The sequence below is a fragment of the Anas acuta genome, chromosome 26, assembly GCF_963932015.1.
Source record: "Anas acuta chromosome 26, bAnaAcu1.1, whole genome shotgun sequence".
Classification (NCBI taxonomy): Eukaryota; Metazoa; Chordata; class Aves; order Anseriformes; family Anatidae; genus Anas; species Anas acuta.
The window spans coordinates 5,288,834-5,304,135 of NC_089004.1; the positions used below are offsets into that span (position 1 = coordinate 5,288,834).

Here is a 15,302-nt window from a genome sequence, read left to right on the forward strand (position 1 = left end):
GGGGACCTGCTGCTTATCTCCCTTCCGTTGGAGGCTCGCGGGTCCTTCCCGAGCCGTAACCCAACCCGGGGCTGGCTGCGCCCCGCGGGGCCCATGCGGGGACAGGGTGGGGGCACCGTAGGCTCGGCCACCCCCTTGCACCGTGCTGTGTGCCCCAGGGGGCGTTTGGAGCTCTCCCAAAAAAAGCTGGGGGCTCCCCAGTGGGGGCAGTGGTTGATGGCCAAGAGCCAGAACTGGGGCAGGGCTGGGCTCCCCCAGCTGGTCCCAGTACAGCCTGAGTGGTGCCAGGTGCTTCGAACGTGGGCAGGGGCTTGTGGGGTGATTGGGGGCAGAAAGGTGCCCTATAAAAGTGCCCCATCCCACCTAGACTCCTGGGTGGGGGCTGCTTTGGCTTTGGGGGGGATCCCCAAGCGTTAGTGGGTGCCTGGGGGCTCTGCGCTGGCACCCCGAGGGTCCCCCTGTCCGTCCGTCCGTCCTGGGGATGGCCACCCCACGGGCAAAGAGACCCCGCAGGGAGAGCGGTGGGGACCTGGGGCTCTCGGCCACCAAACCCCGGACTCGGCGGCAGAGAGGAGGGGATGGGGGCAAGCGTGTCCCGGGTCCCCCCCTGGAGCCGGTGACCCCCAGGAGGACCCCCAGAAGGACTCCCAGGAGGACCCCCGGCAGGCAGCAGCTGGCCAGGCTGCAGTGCGGTGGGGAGCGTGGCAGCCCGGCGTCCCCTTCCCTCCCCCCAGGGGAAAGGGGTGAGCCCCCCCACCGTGGGGTAGCCCCTGTTTGGGGAGGGGGCCAGCCCTGGGCTGCGGTGCTGGGACTCCCCCCGAGCCCCCCATTGCAGCCCTGTTATAAGGGAGCCTACTTCTCGGGGCTCCCCGTGGAGGAGTGCCAGGATCCTGCTGTCCCCAGCCTGTGAGTATGGTTTTTTTTTGGGGGGGGGTCTCTGCAGCCCCCCTGCAGCACCCAAAATCTGCCTTCCTCTGGCCAGCCCGCTCCCTGCGCCCCCCACGCCCGGCCCCCGCAGGACCCGCAGCACCCCGGAGCACACCCTGGTCCTGGAGCTGGTGAGCTGGGGGGGGTTTGGGGAGGGGGGCACGGTGCTGGGGCTGGGCCTGATGCTGATGCCTGCCCCCCCCAGGAGGGGACCCTGGTCTGCTCCTCCGTGCTCGCCGGACGGCTGCCGGGCGCCGTGGCCTCCTTCACCACCTCCTTCCAGGGCGATGCCTACAAGGTGGGCGTCCTTGTGCCGGGGTGGGGGCCGTGGGGGGGCTGTGGGGTTGGGTCCTGCGTCCTCCCCTTGCACCCCAGGGGATGGAATCCCAGGGGAGGGGGTGGCGGGGGTCCCCTGGGCTCCCCTCGGGGGCACTGCTGGGTGTCAGGTTTTGGGTGCTGGGGCTGCCTGCGGACGCTGTTCCCTTGCAGGTCCACGTGCAGCTGCGTCCCCACGTGCAGCACTTCCTCGAGAGCCTTTCCAAGACCTATGAGGTACCCGGAGCCCCCCCAAAATTCCCCGGGGGTCTGCGTGGAGCCAGGCGGGTGCTGCCGCACCGGGGTGGGGAGGGCTCGGGCAGCTCGCACAGGAGCCTTCATCTGCTCTCCCCAGATCTTCATCTTCACAACGGCGAAGCAGGACTACGCCGAGAAGATCCTGGATGTGCTGGACCCCAAAAAGAAGCTGATCAGGTGATGTCCCTGCAGAAACCCTGCTGGGGGGGCACTCCCGTGGCTGGGGGCTGCTCCTCACGGGTTCCGCGTCCCCCCGCAGGCGCTGCCTCTCCCAGCGGGACTGCCTCTGCGCCCGCGGCTGCTACTGGAAGGATCTGGCCCTGCTGGGCAGGGACCTGGCCAAGACGGTGGCCCTGGACCACACCATCCAGGGCTTCCCCTCCCAGGTACCCGCTGGCTCTCGTGTCGGGGGGTTCACTTGCCCCGTGGCCACGATGGTTGCCCTGTGGCCAGCGCTCACCCTCTCTCCCCAGGCTGCCAACTGGATCCCGGTGCCGAGGTGGTTCGGGGACCCCGGGGACGAGGAGCTGCTGCGCCTCGTCCCGCTGCTGGGACAGCTCTGCCGGGCGGTAAGGATGGGGTTGGGGTCCGGGATGGGGTGGCACGAGCTGTGGGGCACAGCCCCCCTCCCATCCCCATCTCTCCCCTAGGACGATGTGCGCACCGAGGCGCAGCAGCGGCTCCCGCGCTGCAGGCTGCCCACCGAGGACTAGGACAGCCCGCAAGGAGGGGAGCGGGATGGGGAAACCCCCCCCCAGCAGGGACCCTGGCTTGGGGGGCCAGCGCTGCCATGGGGAAGCCTCGCTGCAGCGCTTGGCCATCGCCCAGAGCTCTGTAACATCCCGCCAAGGGGTGCTTTCGTGGATGATTACGTGCTTTGGACAAAGGTCTTGCTCTCTTCTTTGTCTCCCAAATCCTCCTCAGCTGTGCAAACACTCAGAGCCCGGGGCTGGGGGGCTCAGCCCGCTGCCACCCCGCGATGCCACGCGGGTTTGGGTGCCCGCAGCGGCCCCATTCCTGCCTTTCGGTGGCCAAGCCCCACACAGCAGCGATGCCCTCGGGAGGGCCCCAGCTGGCAGCAATCCCCGTGCCCCCTCCTAGCCCTGCCAGCCCCGGGCACGTTTCTGAAGGCTGCTGATCACCGGGGCCCTGCTGTGCCAGCACCACGGAGCGGTGGCTCCCAGTCCTGCTCCCAGTCCGGCTCCCTCTCCCCTGCCAAAATCCGCCAGTGCTGGAGGCGCTGGCCGTGTTTACTGGGGCGCAGCTGTTTGGAGGGAAGTCACATCTCCTCCTCTGCGCCTGGGAAAGGGCACGGGGCTCCGTGCTCGGCCACGCAGCCCGGCCCAGCTGGAAATAGCTCCCTCGCAGGGGCTGGGTCCCCAGCGCCGTGCAAATCCCCGGGGAATGGAAGGGATGAGCCAGGGAAGGCGGGGGGGGGGAAGCCACCACTGCATCCGTACCCATGCACGGAGCTGGATATGGAGCGGGGTCAGCGCACAGCTGCTGGTGAGGAACGTCAGCCTTCAGAAAGGGCAGCCCAGAAGGGCAACAAAACATTTATTTGGAAGGGGAGTGAGGACAGCTCCGTCCCGGGCCGGTGTCCTTCTGTCCCTGCAGCCCGGGGCCAGCAGGTGCTACCTGTAGGGCCAGCCACCCTGCACGACCTTGCGGTACGTGGCGCAGAGGATGGCCAAGAGGATCAGAACCCCGCAGACCAGGAGGACCGGGAGGAGGTCCCTGTGCTGTCCATCCTCAGGGGAGAAGCCCAGCAGAGGGGGGCAGGAGTGGGAGAGCTGGTGGAAGACGTGGGCAGGGGGGCAGGCGGTGCAGTCGTTGGCCGAGGCGCCCCGGCACGTGTAGCAGGAGGGGTGGCAGCTGGAGCACACCCGGGATGCGCTCGAGGAGGGGGCTCCCCGGGTCCGGCCGTAGGAACGTGGGGGGCAGTAGGGCAGGCACCGATGTTGGTAGGCGTAGAGGGAGCTGCTGCACTCTGCAAAGGGATGGGGCTGGGATGTGGGGCTGCCCGGAGCCGGGGGTGCTGTCCCCTCCTGCCCAAAGGTGTGGTGAGGGGTGCGCTCACCCTCGCACGCCCCCTGCGCGTCCCGCTTGAGGCACTCGTCCGTGGGGGGGGCTGCGAAGCGCCTGGCTCTCATGTCCTCGTCTGTGCCGTGTAGGTGCAGGGTGAAGCTGCTCAGCACGCCTGGGGGTAGGAGGGCAGGATGAGGTGCTGGATGGGGGCTGCGGGTTCCCACCCTCCAGGGTTTGGGGTGTGCAAAGCGGTGGGCATGGGGCTGGAAGATCTGGGGAAAGAAGTTTTCCTCCAGGCTGTGTGCAGGGAGAGCCTCAAACCATGAGGAAACGTGGCCCTGCAGAGAGCCTCCGGCCAGATCCTGCCTCTAGGAGGGAGCTGGGAGAGGAGGAGGACAGCCAGGTGCTAACCACAGAGGGAGGACAGCAGGGCACTGGGTGACACTGGTGACACTGGTGACTGGGACTCATCCCCGGGGGCTCACCTGTGTTGTAGGCATCGCCCTTGTTCTCCAGCAGCAGCGTCCAGGTCCCGTTGGGGTCCTCATCCCAGAAGTGCGTGGACATGAAGGTCCAGTCCTTGTAGCCCTGCTGGCTCGTGTCGTACGGGCTGGGGGAGAGCAGAGCCACGAGTGAGAGGCGGGAGGGAGGCTGCAGACCAAAGGGGCTCTCCACAACCCTGATTTTGGTGTAACGGGGGCATTGCCAGGACTTGGGGCCTCTCTTCTGGCCCCAGGAGAGGCTGTGAGAGGAGGAGACCCCCAGCAGCCGCTAAGTCTCTGCTCTGTAACGTTCCCATCACGAAATTGCTCCCTGCGGAGCGCCCTCACCGCACGGTCACCAGCGTGGACGTGGTCCCCATGGGGCTGCTCAGGGCGAGCACCAGGTCCCCCCTGCGGCTGTAGCTCAGGGAGAGCTGGACCTGGACGTGCTCCAGCGAGCGGATGCGCTTGGTCCTCCCCGAACAGGAGGAGGCGTCCACGGAGACGGCGAGCTTGGAGCCGATGTTCCTGCCAGGCACAAGACAGGGTGAGGGCGTCTCTCCCCCCTCCATGGGCATCCTTTCCTCCACCATGACCTCTAAACGCAGCCCTGCAGTGACAGCAGAAGCCCATTCCTGGGCAGCAATGCCTGTTCCTGCACAGCTTTGCTCCAAAAAAGCTCCTGCATGGGGTCAGACCCAGGGGACCCCGTTCCTTACCGGGGGGCACGAAGAGCTCTGACCGAGCACCTCCGCTGGGGCCGAGTCCCTGCCCACGCCTTGGCCAGCTCCACCAGCAGCCCCGCGTCCAGCAGCCCGTAGCCGTAGTGGTGGCTCACTGCAGAGCAGAGGATGGCCGAGAGAGGAGGGTTCGTGAGCTGCTCTGGGAGGGAATTCTCCCTCGGCGGCTCAGCCCCGAGCTCACCCTTGCGTCCGACCCCGTTCACAGCCCAATCTTCTGCCTGCAGGTGGGCAGGTTTGGAGGCTCTGACCACCAGGTGCTGCACGTCCCGCCAGCTCAGCGCCGGGCTGGAAGCAAGAGGGCTTTGGGGCAGAGGTCTCTGCCCTGGGTTAGCTTTTTGAGGGGGAGATGTGGGAAAGTTAGCTGGCCTGGACCCATCTCCTCCCCAAAACCTTCATTGACTACATGGGAGCAACATCTCCTGTCCCTGACCCTTCTCCCGTAGTGCCCTGGGAGAAGATGCTGCCCCGCAGCCCAAGGAAACCTCAGCTCTGCACCCCAACCGCCCTGCTAGCAGAGCAAAATCCCTCTTCTTTGTCCCCAAAGGGTCCTGGCGAGTACCAGGTGCTCCCAGGGGACACCCCCGTGGCCACCCCGGCACCTACTTGGCCTCCAGAGCGAGGGCGACCATTCCTGCAGCCAGCGGGGCCGAGGCGGAGGTGCCCGCGTGCTTGGCAGTGCAGCGGTGGCGCAGGTCGGTGGTCACCTGGGGGGGGGACAGGGGGCTCCTGGCACCGTGCAGGAGGAACAGAGGGCAGGGCTGCCCGGAGTGGGGTAACCCCAAAAAATGCTCCCGCAGGCTCTGCTCTCCTGGCTCCTCCATGCCCTCGAGGAGCAGGATGCCACTCGAATAAAGGCTCCCCGGGTTCAAGGTGGGCTCAGACGAGCCGTGGCACCCGGTGCCTTGCCGGGGAGGGGGTCACTCACGATCTGCAGCTCGCTCCTGGTGCTGCTGCTGTAGGTGGTGGTGAGGGTGGAGGAGCAGGCTTCGCTGTACCAGGGCCGCCGGCTGCTGGCCGAGACGCTGCCCACCGCCAGGGTGTAGATGCTGTTGGCGTACCCGTCACAGTTGCAGTTGTCGTAGTTGGTGCCGCCGTTGCCCGAGGCCCAGATGAAGATGGAGCCAAGGCCCCCGCGCCCCTGGTAGAGGCAGAAGGGGCTGAGCAGGGCTCCTTGCACTCATCCCACCCAGCCTGGAGCTTTCCAGACCCAGCACCCTGCGGGCAGCGGCTCTGCTCCAGATCCAGCACCCCCGAGGCCAACGCCGCGCTTACTTTTGTCACCCCTCTGTAAAAGGCTTCCGCAGCCAGCACGCCCGGCCCGTCCACGGTCCTCCCATCGTCCGTGGGGCCCCAGCTGGCGCTGTAGATGTGGATGTGCTGCGGGCGCAGGCTGAGGGACTGAGCCTCCACGATGTCCATGATGGGACCGTCCAGCATCCGCACGCCTGCGGGGCCCAGCAGCGAGGGCTCAGCGGGTTCTGGCTGACCCCAACCCCCCTCCCTGCTCCCCTCGGGCACCTTGCACCTAACCCTGCCCCATGGCATCAGGCTCCTGGGGGGCTGAGCACGACCCCTTGTTAAGCCCAGCAAGTTTTCCCAGCTTTTAACCCCGTTTGGTGCAGTTGCTTCTGCAGGGAATGGGGCCAGCGTGTGGTTGGAGAGCTCGGTGCGGGGCATTCAGCCCCAGGAGGTGTGGAGGAAGAGCCCTGCACTGCTGCTGGCCTTGCTGCAAATCCGCAGCACCCTCTAGTGCTGTGCGAGCCCTCAGCTCAGCCCAGCCGCTGCAGGAACCCCTCGGGGCTTTTACAGCTGGGAAACATCATGCAGGAGATCACTGATAACATCCAAAGCGCTGCAGCCAGCAGCCAATCCCTCCGAAAGCCCTGCGGTCCCCCCTGGTTTTGCAGAATTTGGGTGGTGGTGACGTCGGTGTCAGCCCGAGGACAGCAGGCTGGGAGGCTCACGCTCCTCCTGGCTGTGTGAGCTGGCTCGTGACCCCCTCCTGCACGGCGCAGCAGCAGGATTTGCTGCTCACCTCCAATTTTTGCGTTGTACGCGACGCCCGCGCCGCAGATCTGGTTGTTGGCTGCCGCCGCCACCTCTCCTGCGCAGCGCGTCCCGTGCCTGGGGGCAGCCACAGCACGAGCCATCCTCGGTGAGGGGCCGAGGGGCTGCCGTAGGCTCGGCCCTGGGGGGTGTAATGCTCCCAGCACGAGAAATGATTTCCTCAGACAGCCCGAGGAGGAAACTCACCGGTTCTCATCCCAGGCGTTGTACCTGGGCTGCGGGTCGGGGTCGTTGCTGTTGAAGTCGTAACTCGCCAGGGGATCCTAACGCAAAAAGTGTGAGAAAACCTCATGCAAAATGTGGCTGTGCCAGCTCAGGGCGAGGGGCTGGCGTTTTGGGGCCACGAGGGCCACCCAGCCCGGAGCACCAAGGGAAGCCCCTGCACACCCAGCACTGCTCTGGCTTCTCCTGAACCTGTTGGGAGCGGGATTTCACTAAAAGAGGTCAATTTGTGCATCACTGGACTGCTTCAGTGTGTGTCCACAGGCAGTGAGAAAGCAGCTTGGAGTCCCCTGGCGTGCCACGGGTGAATCTCACCTGCGGGGGAGCTGGGCAGGAGGAACCACAGGGCACCGAACCCGGGCTGTGACAAACAATAGCTGATTACGAATCTCCTGCCCTTTTCCCTTTGCTCTCCCAGCATGTGAGGGCTTACGAGCTTTACTCGCTTTGCAGCTTGCTGTAATTACATCTGGCTGTTTTGGGGGCTTGAGCACGTACACGTTCTAACATTTCCTTGATGTAAGAACTCATTGTGGAGACTCCAAGCCTTTTGATCCGGCCACGGAGAGGCTGAATTCCCCCTGCGGAGGAGTCCCACGGGGTGGATAAGGCTGCCAGCTCCCTCCCACCCCTGCAGACAACACCCCGAGCCTCCCCAAACCCTTGCTGCTTCTCCCCGGGGAGCTGTGGTTACGTAGTTGGCAGACAGGTCGGGATGATCCTTCTCGATGCCATCGTCCAGGATGGACAGCACAACCCCCAGCCCAGTGTAGCCCTTGCTCCAGGCAGCCAGGACGTTCAGATCGGGGTTGATGTCATTATTCTGGAAAACGGATTAGGATTGATCAACGGGGCTGCGAATGTCCTTCAGGGACTCTCCTGCTGTCTCATCACCGCCGGTATTAGTCCTGGTGATTTGCTGAAGGGTGTTGGGATTAGGCGAGCGAGGGGCAAAGCCTCACCATGTACCACTGCTTGGGGAACCAGGGGTCCGTCGGCACCACGCTGACGCTTCTCTTCGTACGCCTCTTTGCTGTTTGCTGCTCAAACCACAGAACCTGGGGGGGAGGCAGCGTTGTCAGAGCAAGGCACGGCCACACGTGGTCCCCTCGCAGCTCGGGGTGGTGCTGGTACGGCCGCGTCCCAGAGCAGTGCACGAACTGGGACGTGTCGGTGCTGCCACGGTGTCCCCAGCAGCCCCCCTCTACCTTCGTCTCCCTGCTCAGGCGCAGGTTCCAGCCCCAGTTCCTGCTTAAGGACTTCTGCCTGGTGCCGCGGTGCCTGAAGTGGTAGTAGGGCTCTCCCTCCAGCACCTGCGGGCCCAAAAAGCTGCCGTGAGGTGGTTTGGAGCGGGCAGCCGGGCTGAGGGTGAGCGTGCCGGCCCTGCCCGGGCTGCAGAGCCTGGGGGGCTGCAGCTGAGTGTAGGGCAGGGGTGCTGTTAGGAGAGGGGAGCTGTGCAGTGGGTGACTTTGGGTTCCCCCACCTGTGGTATAGAGGCCATGGGTGCCTGTGCAGCCCTATAGATACCTGTGCAGCCCTACAGGTACCTGCACAGCCCTATAGGCTCCTGTGCAGCCCTATAGGTATCTGTGCATTTCTATCGGTACCTGTGCAGTCCTAAAGGAACCTGTACAGCCCTACATGTACCCACGCACTCCCACCAGTACCTATAAAGCCCTATAGGTACCTGTGCACTTCCACCAGCACCTGCACAGCCCTACAGGTTCCTGTACAGTCCCATAGGTACTTGTGCAGCCCTATATGTAACCGTGCACTTCTACCAGTACCTGTACAGCCCTACAGGTGCTTGTGCAGCCCTACAGGTACCCGTATAACCCTATAGGTTCCTGTACAGCCCCATAGGTACTTGTGCACTCCCACCAGTACCTGTGCAGCCCTATAGGTACCCGTGCAGCCCTATACGTTCATGTACAGCCCTATAGCTACCTGTGCTCTCCCACCAGTACCTGTGCAGCCCTATAGGTACCCATACAGCCCTATAGATACCTGCACAACCCCATAGCTACCCGTGCATCCCTATCGCACTGCTTTCCTCCTCTCATTCCCATCCCCATGCCAGCCCCCCGGAGGCACCTTAAACCCACCCTAACCGAGCCCCTGCCTCCACCACCACAGCAGCGCTAACACCCCAGCACCACACCACTGCTGGTGCTGTGGGGACGACCCGGGGGTCCCTGGGGGGGACTGTGGAGGGGTCCCCAACCTGGCCGAGGCAGAGCAGCCCATGGCGGCGAGCCAGCCTGGCAGCCTCCCGGTGCCCGGCCGCCACCCTCACGGCCCAGCTGCCCAGGTAGACACGGGGCTCGGCAGCGACCAGCAACGACCCCAACCCCAACCCCAACCCTAACACCAGGCCCAGGCCTAGGCCCGGCCTGGCCGCCATGGCGGTGCGGGCGTTGCCATGGCAACGGCGCCGCCACCTGCCCGCCCCTCCCCGCCCCGCGCCGCCGCCGCCGCCGCTTTGGGCCCCGGCACCGGCCCCGGGGTAGCGGCGAGCGGGGCCCGCAGCCATGGGCACGGTGCTGCAGCGCCTCCAGCGCCTCCTCGACCGCCCCGGGCCCCTCGCAGACCTCCTGGGCCGCCTGGAGGCCCGCACCGGAGTCCGGCGGCTCTACCTGGCCTCAGGTGAGACCGGGACCCCCCCCCCTCCTCCTCCTCCATGTCCCCCTGGGATCCCCCCCCCGGTTCTCCGGGGACCCTCAGCCCCGAGGGGGCTCCCCGGACCCACAGGGACCCCTCAGCTCCTCAAGGTTTTGCTGCCGGGTTGTGCTGCCCTCCCTGGCCTTCCCTAGAGCCCCCCCCCCCCGTTTTGGGGTCTCCCTCCGGTTTTTGAGGTCTCCCCCCGATTTTGGGTCTCTCCCCGATTTTTGGGTCTCCCCCCGATTTTCTGTGTGTCCCCTCAATCTTAGGTGTCCCCCCGATTTTTCTGTGTCCCCCTCAATTTCGTGTGCCCCCCCAATTTTAGGAGCCCCCTCCAATTTAGGGTCCCCCCCCCCAACCCCGTGCCCCCCCCCCCCTTTGTGCCCTGCTCCTGGGGGGTTTTGACCACCCCATCTGGAGGTCCTGCAGGGCTGGGGAGGGCCTGGGGGGGTGATCAGGGAGCTGTTTGGGGGGTGTTTTATTTTGGGGGGGGTGTCAGCACCATCGCCCTTGCCCTCAGTCCCTGCTGCTGGCACAAGGTCCCCCTTAAACACACCGTGACCCCCGTGTCCCCCCCATGGGGAAGCCAAGCTACAGCGGGGACCTGTCCCGTGTCCCCCCCCCCCCCCGGGAAGGAGGGCAGAGGTCCGCTCGTTAACCAGCTGCTGTTTGCTCATTAATGAGAAACCAGAGATATCTCCCCCGGGAACGGCTCCTCGGCCCCACTTGACCCCCTCCTATCGCCCCCGGCGTGGCCGTGCCCCTGCCCTTGGCCACGTGGAGCCTTCTGCTGCTTTATGGCTGCGAATATTTCCTATTTCGGTGCAAAACCTTCCTGGGGGGTTTGAACCCCCCGGGGGCAGCTCGGTGCCTTCTGAGCCACTACGAGGGCTCTGGGGGGCTCTCGGGCACAGGACAGGTGCCTGGGGGCAGCTCCATGGGGTGAATCCTTGTCTGGATCCACAGGGGAGGGAGAAAACCCCTTTTTCTGCCTGATTTTTTCCTAATTTCCCTGCTCGCGCTGTGGGTTTCACACCCTGGGCCCGTCCCTCGCTGCCCCGTGCAATCCAAGCCTCTCCTTTGTGCCTTACGTAAATTCCTCCGGGGGCTAAACTTAGCCCGTGAAATCCATCCTAAGGCTCTTTAGGGCACGAAACCCGGAGCTGCCCGAACCTGCCTCTTAGTTCTGCGTGCGGGGAGCGTCACCGCTGCCGTGGGGGTGCTGCTCCTGCTCCCCCCACCCCCCCTCTATGCTTGCAGAGCCCCAGCACCCCGGGGTGCCCGCGCGGTGCAGAAACGCTGCCGTGAGCAGCTGGGGGCTGATCCGTGCTCCATGCCCCCTTCCCCTAATTCCTTAAGCCCCGGCTTTCTGCCTGCTGCAGGGTAAGGCGCTTACAGCGGGGGGGTGTTGTAAGCAGGGCGAGGAGCTGAGACCCCGCTGGGGTGACACCAAATGCCCTTGACACGGGCTCTGCGGGTCCCAAGGGTGCTCCCCTGGCTCCTTGGGCTCCTCAGGTCCAGCCTGTGCCAGCGTTTGGGGAGGTGCCAAGCAGCCCAAGCTTTGGCTCGTGTTTAATTTAATTTAACGATTTAATTTGATGACGGGGGAGCAGGGCTGGCTCGCTGTTTCTCAGGGGGCTGAGTTCCCAACACAAGCACGTGCGGAGAGCTGCAGGGAGGGAGGCTGGGGTGAGCCCTGGGGCTGGGGTCCCTCCTTCCCCCTGGGCTGGCTGGCTCCAGGTGGACTCAAAGTGCTCAGTGTTTGCTGCAGGGCCATCCCCCCCAGGCCAGGGAAGGGACAAACGGTGACCAGATTAAACTGGGACCAGAGCAAACGGTGCAAGCCCCAAAGTTTGGCTCTGCTCAGCTGCCCCACCACGAATCCTGGGGTCTCCTTTTTGCCCCCCGCAGGCTCCGTGGCGTTCCTGGGGCTGTACCTGGTGTTTGGCTACGGCGCCTCGCTGCTCTGCAACCTCATCGGCTTCGTCTACCCCGCCTACGTCTCGTAAGTACCGCGCTCACTGCCTCCCCTGCGCTTGCCTGGGGGTCTCCCTGGTGGGCGGGCAGCCCCCCAGGAGCTCGCTGTGAGTAGGAAGCTCCCGAGAGCCTGGTCCCAAAAACACCAGGGCCTGGCAAGGTCCCAGCGTGAGCCAGCAGCCCCCAACTTTTGGGGCAGCTGTGCCCACCCCGGCAGTGAGCCCGCAGAAGCAGTGACCCCGTCCCCTGCCACCCACAGCATCAAAGCCATCGAGAGCTCCAGCAAGGAGGACGACACCACCTGGCTGACCTACTGGGTGGTGTACGGCGTCTTCAGCGTAGCCGAGTTCTTCTCCGACACCTTCCTCTACTGGTTCCCCTTCTATTACGTCGGGAAGGTAACGGCGTTTTGGGGAGGGGGAGCAGGGGGCTGCGGTTCCTGGAGTCCCCTCACCTGATGGCTGAGCTTGGGGAGATCCGAGCTGGCCCTGTCCTGCTCCGGACAGCTCAGTTGATCTCCCAGGGCCTCCAGGAGCTCCAATTTGGGGCAGGACGGGACCGGAGCACCCCAGCGGCTGCCTCTCCCTCCCGCCCCCAGCCCTGTTGCATTTTTCCCCCCCCCTCGCAGTGCCTGTTCCTGGTGTGGTGCATGGCCCCCGTGTCCTGGAATGGCTCGCAGGTGCTGTACCACAGCGTCATCCGGCCCTGCTTCCTCAAGCACCACCAGGCCGTGGACTCCGTGCTCGGCGACCTCAGCACCAAGGCGCTGGACGCGGCCTCCACTGTCACCCGAGAAGGTAGCAGGGGGGGGCCGAGCATCCCCGTGTCCCCCCCAAATTCTCCCCCTCCCCATCCTCCCCCCATGCTCCTGCCCCTTTTTGGGGCACCTCCTCGCCCCGAGGAGCCTCGGGCAGCTCTGCCTTCCCACCGGGACCCCCCCAACCCAAGCACAAGGAGCAGGCTGCGCCCCTCGCAGCCCCCTTTGCCCCCCCGTGGCCCCCCCAGCCCCGTAACCCTCTCTCTTCTCTCCGCGCCCCCCGGTGCAGTCCTGCAGACGCTGCTCAGCAGCAGAGCCCGGCTGGCGGCCGAGGTGGCCCCGCAGCTCAGCCTGTCCGTACGTAACGCTGTGTGCCCCCCCCCGCTGACCCCAGCCCCTGCTCTTGCAGAAATCAGCGGGGGGGTCGCGCACAACCGCCCCTGACCCCACATAGAGCGGGTGCAGCACCCGCGGAGCCATCCCATAGTACATATCCCTGCTAGAAGCCCCCCGGGGGGGCGTCCCGTAGTGCGTGTCCCCCCACAAAGCCCCCCCAGGGGCCATCCTGTAGCGCATGGACACGTCCCTGCTTGGAGACCCCCCCCTGGAACCATCCCGTAGCACATGTCCCCCCCCTGCAGCCCCCATAGAGCCATCCCATAGCACATATCCTTGCTTGAAGCCCCCCCCGGCGCCATCCCGTAGCGCACATCCCTTCTAGAAGCCCCCCACGTGAAGCCCCCCGGGCTCAGCCCCATCTGTGCCCCCCCCCCCACATGGGGGCTGTGGCTCCTGGGGTCTCTCGTGGCCCTCACCCGGCCCCCGTTCTGCCCCACAGCCTCCAGGGCAGCCGTGAAGCTGGCGCGGGACGCGAAGAGCGACTGACACACTGGGATGATACTGGGACGATACTGGGACAGCACTGGGATGATACTGGGATGTACTGGAACGGCACTGGGATGATACTGGGAGGGCACTGGGAGGGCTCTGGGGTAGCACCAGGACCCCACCAGCCCCAGCCCCTCCCACCGGTGCCCCCCCCGTGCCCTAACCCCCAATAAACCACCCCCTCCCCCCCCCCCCAAGCCGCCTGCTCCTCCCTGCGCCGCCGGGGGGGGGCGCCGCGGGTTAGTGGGGGGAGGGGCTAATGTGATGACGTCATTGGGGGCGGGACATGTGTGATGACGTCACGGGGGTGGGGTCTATGTGATGGCGTCACGGGTGGGGGAGGGGGGAGGGGAGGAGCGTGGCGGTACGGCGGCCGCGAGGAGGGCGAGGGGTGAGCGCGGGGGGGGGGGGAAGGAGGGGAAGGAGGGGGGGTCTGTCCGTCTGTCCGTCCGTCTGTGGGGAGGGGAGGGGGTGGGCTGCGTCCCGGAGGGGCCAGCGGGTCCGTGTGTCCGGGGGGGGGGGAGGGGGGCCGGCTGTCTGTCTGTCTGTCCGGGGGGGGGAAGGTCCATGTGTCCGTCCAGGGGGGTCTGTCTGTTGGGGGGGGGGGGTTAAACTGAGCCAGGAGCAGCCCTGCTGGGGCTGTCTGTCTGTCTGTCCGGGGGGGGGTCAGGGCTGTCTGTCTGACGGGGAGGGGGGGGGAGGTGTCTGTCTGTCTGTCTGTCTGGGGGGAGCCAGGAGGGGAGGGCACCAATCTGTGTCCGTCTGTCCTGAGGCAGGGAGAGGGGGGCCATCTGTCCCCAGGGTGGGGAGGGGTGTCCGTCTGTCCTGGGGCGGGCAGGGTGTCCGTCTGTCCCGCCATCAGCCCCCTACCCCCCCCCAGGCCCATCCCCCCGGCCATGACCTCCAAGGCCAAGCGGGTGCTGCCCACCCGCCCCGAGCCGCCCACCGTGGAGCAGGTTCTGGCCGACGTGGGGGGCACGCGCCCGGCCGACCCCATCCTGCTGCTGCCCGCCGAGCCCCCCCGGACCCCCGGCGGTGACCACGACAGCCCCGTGCCAGGTGAGAACCCCCCCAGGGGGGCATTTTGGGGAGGGGGGCAGCGGGATGGAGACCCCCACGCTGCTCCCCCACCTATGCTGATTCCCCCCCCCAGGGCAGGAGGCGGCGGAGGAGGAGGAGCGGGAGCGGCTGTACCGGCAGAGCCGCGGCTACGTGGAGATGAACCGGCGGCTGCGGGAGGCCCGCGGGCAGCTGGCGGAGAAGTGCCAGGAGCTGCGGCGGGCGGGAGCGGCGCTGGAGCGGGACATGGCCGAGACGAGGCAGAAAGCTTTCTGAGCCCCCCCAGGGAGGAAGAGGAGGAGGAGGAGGAGGCGAGGGTTTGCATCCCGAGGGCGTTCGCCGGGCCCCCCCAGGACGTCTCCGAGCGCTTTGTGGTGCCCCCACGGCACCGGCGGCGCTTGGTTCCGCGAGGACTCGGCGCCTGACCTTTACCCGGGGAGCAGCCGGTTGCACCGCGGGTTTCCAACCCGGTGGGGGGAGCCAGCCTGTACCCCCCCACCCCCCAAAAAAAAATGTCAGCACACCACGGCTTCACCTACGACTTCTCCATCTGGTACTGCCCCGCTGACGACGGTATCGCCTCCAGCATCACCGAGTTCCTGAGGGCGCGCGGCTTCCAGGGCTACGCCGAGCACCAGGACCGGGTGGCCGGGACGTGCGCGGTGCAGAGCGCCGCCGAGGCCATCCGTGCCAGCCGCGTGGCCATCCTCATCCTCTCCGCCCAGGCCCTGGGGGACCCGTGGTGCCGGCGCGTCTCCGAGTGGAGCCTGCAGCACCTCGTCCAGCGCGGCGGCACCAGGGTGATCCCGGTGTGCGTTGGGGTGAGGAGGGACGAGGTGCCCCTCTTGCTGCGGCACCTCAACCGGCTGGAGTTCCACACCGAGTTCTTCTTCCAGAGGCTGCTGAGGAGCCTGGCCC

General features: G+C 66.3%; 4 protein-coding genes across 6 annotated transcripts; 3 read left to right on the forward strand and 1 right to left on the reverse strand.

The window, feature by feature from the left end:
• The first annotated feature begins 305 nt into the window (after positions 1–305).
• Positions 306–3,192, forward strand: LOC137845086 (CTD small phosphatase-like protein 2-A). 2 transcript variants are annotated; one of them, XM_068661934.1, is made up of 8 exons: positions 310–906; positions 983–1,058; positions 1,133–1,225; positions 1,417–1,479; positions 1,598–1,677; positions 1,760–1,886; positions 1,974–2,069; positions 2,151–2,769. In XM_068661934.1, exons 1-8 carry the CDS (start codon positions 482–484, stop codon positions 2,211–2,213), a joined length of 1,023 nt encoding a protein of 340 aa, XP_068518035.1. In that variant the 5' UTR covers positions 310–481; the 3' UTR covers positions 2,214–2,769. The 2 variants fall into 2 exon arrangements, with proteins under 2 accessions (XP_068518036.1, XP_068518035.1); XM_068661935.1 differs by lacking the exon at positions 1,133–1,225 and having other exon boundaries at positions 306–906; positions 2,151–3,192.
• PCSK4 (proprotein convertase subtilisin/kexin type 4) lies at positions 3,135–6,254 on the reverse strand. The gene is made up of 9 exons (XM_068661303.1): positions 6,026–6,254; positions 5,679–5,891; positions 5,357–5,457; positions 4,935–5,038; positions 4,730–4,847; positions 4,359–4,538; positions 4,014–4,138; positions 3,581–3,700; positions 3,135–3,490 (listed from the first exon to the last, which is right to left on the reverse strand). The coding sequence occupies exons 1-9, from the start codon at positions 6,188–6,190 to the stop codon at positions 3,135–3,137; spliced, it is 1,482 nt and encodes a 493-aa protein (XP_068517404.1). The 5' UTR covers positions 6,191–6,254.
• A 3,239-nt stretch (positions 6,255–9,493) lies between these two features.
• On the forward strand, positions 9,494–13,522 carry REEP6 (receptor accessory protein 6). 2 transcript variants are annotated; one of them, XM_068661940.1, is made up of 5 exons: positions 9,494–9,688; positions 11,615–11,708; positions 11,940–12,078; positions 12,309–12,477; positions 12,727–12,896. In XM_068661940.1, exons 1-5 carry the CDS (start codon positions 9,574–9,576, stop codon positions 12,879–12,881), a joined length of 672 nt encoding a protein of 223 aa, XP_068518041.1. In that variant the 5' UTR covers positions 9,494–9,573; the 3' UTR covers positions 12,882–12,896. The 2 variants fall into 2 exon arrangements, with proteins under 2 accessions (XP_068518041.1, XP_068518042.1); XM_068661941.1 differs by lacking the exon at positions 12,727–12,896 and adding an exon at positions 13,276–13,522 and having other exon boundaries at positions 9,496–9,688.
• An 89-nt stretch (positions 13,523–13,611) lies between these two features.
• C26H19orf25 (chromosome 26 C19orf25 homolog) lies at positions 13,612–14,680 on the forward strand. The gene is made up of 3 exons (XM_068661945.1): positions 13,612–13,716; positions 14,206–14,384; positions 14,479–14,680. The coding sequence occupies exons 1-3, from the start codon at positions 13,619–13,621 to the stop codon at positions 14,658–14,660; spliced, it is 459 nt and encodes a 152-aa protein (XP_068518046.1). The 5' UTR covers positions 13,612–13,618; the 3' UTR covers positions 14,661–14,680.
• Positions 14,681–15,302: the final 622 nt, after the last annotated feature.

Bases quoted from the DNA above. Each gene is read 5' to 3' on its own strand.
- LOC137845086 (XM_068661934.1), top strand. From the start codon at position 482: ATGGCCACCCCACGGGCAAAGAGACCCCGCAGGGAGAGCGGTGGGGAC. The intron at 1,059-1,132 runs GTGAGCTGGGGG...TGCCCCCCCCAG, and splicing joins ACACCCTGGTCCTGGAGCTG to GAGGGGACCCTGGTCTGCTC. The intron at 1,887-1,973 runs GTACCCGCTGGC...CTCTCTCCCCAG, and splicing joins TCCAGGGCTTCCCCTCCCAG to GCTGCCAACTGGATCCCGGT.
- PCSK4 (XM_068661303.1), bottom strand. From the start codon at position 6,190: ATGCTGGACGGTCCCATCATGGACATCGTGGAGGCTCAGTCCCTCAGC. The intron at 5,892-6,025 runs GTAAGCGCGGCG...TGCCTCTACCAG, and splicing joins TTTACAGAGGGGTGACAAAA to GGGCGCGGGGGCCTTGGCTC. The intron at 4,139-4,358 runs GTGAGGGCGCTC...GCTCTCCCCCAG, and splicing joins TCCACGCTGGTGACCGTGCG to CCCGTACGACACGAGCCAGC.
- REEP6 (XM_068661940.1), top strand. From the start codon at position 9,574: ATGGGCACGGTGCTGCAGCGCCTCCAGCGCCTCCTCGACCGCCCCGGG. The intron at 12,079-12,308 runs GTAACGGCGTTT...CCCCCCTCGCAG, and splicing joins CCTTCTATTACGTCGGGAAG to TGCCTGTTCCTGGTGTGGTG. The intron at 12,478-12,726 runs GTAGCAGGGGGG...CCCCCGGTGCAG, and splicing joins CTCCACTGTCACCCGAGAAG to TCCTGCAGACGCTGCTCAGC.
- C26H19orf25 (XM_068661945.1), top strand. From the start codon at position 13,619: ATGACGTCACGGGGGTGGGGTCTATGTGATGGCGTCACGGGTGGGGGA. The intron at 13,717-14,205 runs GTGAGCGCGGGG...ACCCCCCCCCAG, and splicing joins GGCCGCGAGGAGGGCGAGGG to GCCCATCCCCCCGGCCATGA. The intron at 14,385-14,478 runs GTGAGAACCCCC...TCCCCCCCCCAG, and splicing joins CCACGACAGCCCCGTGCCAG to GGCAGGAGGCGGCGGAGGAG.